Source organism: Gobio gobio (assembly GCF_949357685.1).
Source record: "Gobio gobio genome assembly, chromosome: 4".
In the NCBI taxonomy this organism is placed as follows: Eukaryota; Metazoa; Chordata; class Actinopteri; order Cypriniformes; family Gobionidae; genus Gobio; species Gobio gobio.
The window spans coordinates 2,467,803-2,475,302 of NC_137100.1; the positions used below are offsets into that span (position 1 = coordinate 2,467,803).

General features: G+C 30.5%; 1 protein-coding gene across 1 annotated transcript in view; it reads left to right on the forward strand.

The window, feature by feature from the left end:
* dnm1a (dynamin 1a) overlaps window positions 1-7,500 on the forward strand; it is a gene marked incomplete at its 3' end in the record, with an annotated part of 66,004 nt that overhangs the window by 52,188 nt on the left and 6,316 nt on the right. Inside the window, exons 11-12 of the mRNA XM_079814233.1 lie at window positions 5,858-5,944; window positions 6,061-6,131. Of these exons, the coding sequence (XP_079670359.1) occupies window positions 5,858-5,944; window positions 6,061-6,131 (158 nt within the window). The remainder of the gene's footprint in view (window positions 1-5,857; window positions 5,945-6,060; window positions 6,132-7,500) is intronic.

Below are 7,500 nucleotides of genomic sequence, written 5' to 3' on the forward strand. Positions count from 1 at the left end.
TTCTTGAGGCAAATTTGTTCAGCATGAGGAGATCTATCAAATGATATGCATATTGTGTGGATGTGTGAAACACCACGTTTTACGTTAGCGCCAACTAGTGGCCGATTTCTTTCAAAACTCTTACAGACCTTGGGGACCATGAGTCGAACATGCCCACCGAGTTTCGTTCCGATCGGCCTCCGTTAACTTTGTTTAATAGATGCTCAAACTTCATTGGCCGATGGCGGCCATGTTTTTTGAGATGCACCAATGTCCTCATAGACATACGTGGGACCTTGGACCAAGACACCAACCAATTTTCAAGTCAATCGAACCAACGTTCAGGTGGTCATAGCCCTTTTTTTTCATGTTATGTCGCGATTTTTTTATCGTTTGGTTCTGATCGGGCGAAAAACCTAGGACTAGTTGACAAAATTAAAAATGGCGGGAAAATATTTGCTGCCATCTACTGGTTATAGTGAGCATTTAATTACTTTTTTTAAAATAAAAGTGCTTGTTTTAAACACAAAGCGTGTTTTCCTACACCTTTAAACTTTGTTTTACACATCATCACATTAAAAATAAACAACATTAAAACTGGATAATATTTAGAAATTTGAATATTTGATTTCACCCTTTAAATGAAGCCCTGTTATGCATAATTTACTGTTATTATTATAGTAAGCACATGTAGTAACGTGTAACTACGTCACCTTAAAATAAAGTGTTACCTAATATTTTCCTCATATTTTGAGGGTTTAATCGAATTATTAAATTGAAATATCCCCTCCGGACTTCACTTTTGGCCACTAGTAATTTTTATTAGGGAACAGTGCACCGTTAGCTGTCTGGGAGTCTATATGTAGAACCACTTGCGGGAAAGTTGTGACACAGATAGAGGACAGTCTGATCTGTCACCATAACGAATTTGAAGTCTCTAACTCAATCCCTCTAGCGCCACCACCTGTCCAAAATTCCACCCATGTTTATGCTAATAACTTTTTAACCATAAGGTTTAGAAACAACATTTTCCCGCCATTTTTAATTTACCGAAAAACCTACTTTTTCGAACTCCTCCTAGGATCGTGAGATTCACGAAAATTGAACCAGATCATCTTCAGGCCATGCCGACAAAACGATATTCGATTCAAGATGATTAGTCAAGCTGTTCTCGAATAATGCACGAATGAAATCGAAGAAGTGCCCTCTAAAATGAAAGCCAGGCTATATCTCTGCAACGCTTTAGCATATTCTAACCAAACCTGGTGTGTGTTATGACAACCATGACCTGAGGCTGCGTTTCGGCGCAGTGCCACTTAGTGGTCCAGGGATAATTTTTTTTATATTTTTGATGATAGCTTCAGAATACTTTAGCCAAAAATCACAAAACCCAATTTTCCCATATCAACCATTTTGAGCGTCGGCCATTTTGAATTTGATAAAAAAATGCTATATTTTACGACGCATTGGCGTATCACTACGAAACCTTGTGGACAAAAGTTATAATGAATTTTCCAAAAATGCTAATAACTGTTGATTACATTTGACTATTGGCATAAAACTGGTTTTAATCGATTCCTTGGGTCATGCCAAGAACACAGATCCCAATTTTACCATATTTGGCCAAACTTCCTGTTCGCCATTTTGATTTCCTTTTCAAACCTACTTTTTCGAACTCCTCCTAGACCCTTTGTCCGATTATCACCAAAATCGAATCGTAGCATCTTCAGACCACGACAGCAAAAAGTTATTAATTTCATATTAAGAGAATAAATGAGGAACAGGTGAAATAAATCAATCAATGAGTTGCGAACTTTCTAGAAACCATGGAAACAAAAAGGAAACAAAGAGTTACAAACTAAAAGTCCATCAAAACGTTACAACGGAACGTTAAATATACAGCAAATCCCAAATGAGAGATTTTTTATTTTGTTGTGAAATTTTGAGCGTCCGGCATTTTGAATATTATCAAAAAGTGCTATATTTTACGAACGCATTGGCGTATAATTACAGAACTCGGTGTGTGTCTCCGGCACCAAGCCTTGAAAGTACTCAAAAAGTTTCGGGGCAGCGCCACCTTGTGGACAAAAGTTATAATGAATTTTCCAAAAATGCGAATAACTCTTGATTAAATTTGACTATTGGCATAAAACTGGTTTTAACCGATTCCTTGGGTCATGCCACAAACACAGATCCCAATTTTACCATATTTGGCCAAACTTCCTGTTCGCCATTTTGATTTCCTTTTTTTTTAAACCCCTCCTAGATAATTTGTCTGATTATCACCAAAATCGAATCGGAACATCTTCAGCAAAAAGTTATTAATTTCATATTAAGATAATAAATAGGAACAGGTGAAATAAATCAATCAATAAGTCGCGAACTTTCTAGAAACCATGGAAACAAAAAGGAAACAAAGAGTTACAAACTAAAAGTCCATCAAAACGTTACAACTGAACGTTAAATATACAGCAAATCCCAAATGAGAGATTTTTGTTGCGAAATGCGAACATATTAATAAATACTCCACATGTTTGAGTCAAATATGGACAAATCCAACCGTTAGGTTTCAAATTTAATGACATTTTTAACCCAACGGTTGGGTTTGACTATATTCGACCAACATTTTTTTTAGTGTAGTATAAATAATATTAAAATGACCAGATTTATTGTGATTCACACCTCAGTCCAGCAACTATCGGTCTATCCTTACCACTCAGATCTCATCCTGGTTTATTTTGTGTGTCAATTTAATTTACTAAGTGTCTTTTGTCCCAGAACAGTAGCCGTAGACTTCCCTAAAATTTGCTTGTTTTAGTAACGCATGCTCGTCGTTTGGCCCTTTCTCGGTGTGTTTTCTGTGGGATGTGTGTGTTTAACGTCTCTCGTGTACCATGATGGGATATAACTGATGCTTCGGGCTGGAAGATCTTCTTACACCAGCAGACTAACAGCCATACCAGAACATCTCTGTTTCTCTCTCTCTCTCTCTCTCTCTCTCTCATCCCCTCTTTCATCATTTCATCCTCCATCCGTGACCCTGCTCTCAGAAATACTCCGCCTTGTGTGTGTTTTGTGTCCGGACGTTAAAGGAATAGCTCACACAATGTCATTATTTACTCGCCCTCACCTTCCAAATGCATATGATGTTGTTCTTTATTTAAAGGGCAGTGGGAGATTTTCTGAAGAAGCTCCACATATGAAACCCATCATATGAATATGATAACATCATCAGTGTCACATGAGGCTTTGTGTTTGGAAGGACATGTGAATTATGACTTCGTTGGGGGTTATTATGGGATATAAAGTATTGTTCTGAAGGTCCACACAAGGACTCAACCCTTCTCCTCTCGCTCTCCTTCATCTCAGAGCTTGTTTGTTCTGCCCGCAGATCCTCATTTCTGCCCCTGGTCATGTGATGTTTCACTGCTAGACGCCCTTCATTGCAAACCAAACTCTGCTGGTGTACTTTCTGCGATTGTAGTTTATATGCGTGTGTGTGTGTGTGTGTGTGTTGATTTTTTTGATTCTACACTGGCTTCAAGTTCCAATGCATTTATGATGCAAAAACTTCAGTATTCAAAATCAAATCAGAGGTACTCACTCCTGGTGTTAAATTAAACTCTCGGCTAAATTACGAAACATTTCAAAGCCTGCTAACTCTGATAATGCATTGAACATTGAGTCATGTGACATGATGTATGTCCGCACAGGGCCTAACGCTCACACTCGCCTAAACGCAGTCACTCATGAACCTGAACCCTTCAGAAAGAAACGCATGTGTATCAGTATATTGGATCCGTGCATTAAATACGCATAATTTGCTGTATAATGTGTAATTTCACTGAATTTGTCAAATTTTTATGAATAAATTAAAAGCAGGTCAGTTACACTATCGCAGTATAGACGAGTGTCTGTGAATATTAAACCGCAAAAAGACTATTAAAGTATGAATCATGTGTCTGTGTGAATGCATGGCGCAGAAACTCAAACGTCAATATAAAAGTTCGGTTTAACTTGAAGAAATTGTGACAGAAATATATTAATGTTGTACAGTATTTAACTACATCTCAATGTAGTAATAATAATAATAACTTCAATAATGATACATTATTATTAAAACATTTTTTAAGGAATAATCAAAATTTTATTGTTTTAAAATAATCACAAAAAGTTATAATTTTAACAAATTCTAATAATAAATTATTATTATTATTATGAAAACCATTTTTAAGGAATAATCAATTTTTATTATAATTGTTTTATTATTGTATTAAAATAATCACAAAAGTTATAATTTTAACAAACTCTAATAATAAATAATTATTATGAAAACCATTTTTTAAGGAATAATTAATTTTTATTATTTTTGTATTATAATTTTTATTATTATATTAAAATAATCACCAAAAGTTATACATTTAACAAACTCTAATAATGATAAATTATTATTAAAACCATTTTTTAAGGAATAATATATTTTTTATAATATTTTTTCATTATTGTATTAAAATAATCACAAGTTATAATTTTAACAAACTCTAATAATAAATAATAATTATTAAAACAAAGTTTTAAGGAATAATCAATTTTTATTATTTTTGTATTATAATTTTTTTTATTATTGTATTAAAATAATCACCAAAAGTTATATGTTTAACAAACTCTAATAATAAATTATTATTATTATTACGAAAACCATTTTTAAGGAATAATCCATTTTTATTATAATTGTTTTATTATTGTATTAAAATAATCACAAAAGTTATAATTTTAACAAACTCTAATAATAAATAATAATTATTAAAACAAAGTTTTAAGGAATAATAAATTTTTATTATTTTTGTATTATAATTTTTTTATTATTGTATTAAAATAATCACCAAAAGTTATACATTTAACAAACTCTAATAATGATAAATTATTATTAAAAACCATTTTTAAGGAATAATATATTTTTTATAATATTTTTTTATTGTATTAAAATAATCACCAAAAGTTATATGTTTAACAAACTCTAATAATGATAAATCATTATTAAAATATTTTTTTAAGGAAAAATATATTTTTTATAATATTTTTTATTATTGTATTAAAATAATCACAAAAAGTAACAGTAAATCTGTTGAGCAGAGACAAAAAAAGTTTAATTTCATAAGATTTAAAGATCAATTAAATTAAATGAATGTTTTACGCCTTCATTTGATGGCCAGAAAAATTAAAATACACAACACACAATTAAATTAGACATGCTTTTTGATTATTAAAATGTAATGAAACTATTAAAATGGAATCCAGAAAACTTCAAACAGAGATTTGGTCAAAATAAAACAGTTAATTAATTAAAAAATATATTTCAAATGGGCTTTAAACATGTAATTTTTGTTAAACTTCTATTAAATAGTTGTTAGATTGTACAAGTTGTATGATTTCAATTAATTAGACGTGCTTTTTGATTACTAATTAAAATCCAAGAGTCCAAAAACTGAATTTGAAACAAAATTAATATAATTTATGAACAAATCAAAGGGATTTCACAGGGCCCTTAAAGTGACAGCAGCCTAATATTCCTGAACATGTTAATGTAAATGCTCTCGACTGAATAACTGTAATAAGGATTGATCTGTTTACATTAGATTAGTCCCTGAGAATCGGGAATTTTCACTGAATGTTAGCGTGTTTTTGGCGTGTTGGTTTGAGGCCCTGTGTGTGCATATGAACATGATGGGCATGCATACACGTGTAATGCACGAACAGTGTGATCTCACAGACAGGTCTTCTGCACCCATGACGCTCTGCTGTTAGCGTGTAACGGTGTAGTGTTAACGTGTACTGGCATCACACACACACACACACACACACATGTGATTGTTCACAGCTGGCCCAGTATCCCATGCTGAGAGAGGAGATGGAGCGGATCGTCACCCAGCACATCCGCGACCGCGAGAGCCGCACTAAAGACCAGGTGAGCCCCGCCCCCCTGCCCAAGCCCCGCCCCCCTGCCCAAGCCCCGCCCCGCCCCCCAAGCCCCGCCCCCTGACGAGAGCTCTGATCTGATTGGTTCCTCTGTGTGCTCGTCAGGTGCTGCTGCTGATTGACATCGAGCTGGCCTACATGAACACCAATCACGAGGATTTCATCGGATTCGCCAAGTGAGCCGCGTTTAATACCGCGAACATCCCATCATACACACGATTATTACACGATATTCATATTCAATACAGTTCATAATAAATACATAATATATCATAAATAAACTAAAATAAATTACATTATTATTATTTGGAGAGGGAGTCATGGCACAATAAAGTACATTAATGATAAATAATTTATATAATAATAATAATTATCATCATTGCTAACATTATATTAATTATAAATCATATTGGTAATATAAAAATATTAAACTAAACATTAAACTATTCATGAATACAGAAGATTACAAAAGATTAATCGCATCCAAAATAAAAGTGTGTGTTTACATAATATATGTGTGTGTACTCTGTTAATTATTATTTATATATAAATACACACACATTCATGTATATATTTAAGAAATATTTGCATGTACTGTATATACATTTAGATAATCTATAATATATATAAATATAAATGTTTTATATATAATAATAATATTTTTTTCTTAAATATATACATGCTTGTGTGAGTATTTATATATAAATAATAATTAACAGAGTACACACACATATATTATGTAAACACAAACTTTTATTTTGGATGCGATTAATCGCGATTAATCTTTTGACAGCCCTAATTTAAATATAAAAATAATTATTAGTATTAGTATTTCTAATTAACATAAAAAACAATAATAAAATATTAATTATTAGTATTATTACTAACATTAAACTACATTATAAATAATAAGAATGATAATTATTGCAATAATCTTAAAACTATAACATTATTATGAATAACATTAAACTATTAATATTAAACGATAATGAATATATTTCATAATATATAAATAATAATTATTAGTATTTATAATTAGTATAAAAAACAGCAATAAAATAATGACAATAATTATTAGCATTATTATGAACATTAAACTATATTATAAATAATAATGATAATATAAAAATAAGAATTCCGATAATTATACAAACATTAAACTATAAAAACAATAATTATAATAATTATTATTATTTCCAATTATTATTATATAATATAAAAATAACATTAAACTATTAATATTAAAGAATAATAAACATATCATAATATAAAATAATCATAATTAATATATAAAATAATAATTATTAGCATTATTACTAACATTAAACTACGTTATTAATTAGAAATAATAATATACAAATAATTTCTATAAAACTATTATTACTAACATGAATATAATAAATATATAATAATATAAAATAATTTGTGTAACTATAATTCATATTTATAAAATATTAAAATAATAATACTTAATTAAAAAAATATATAATAAAATTATAATTAGCATTATTACCAACATTAGACTATATTAATTATAAATAATAT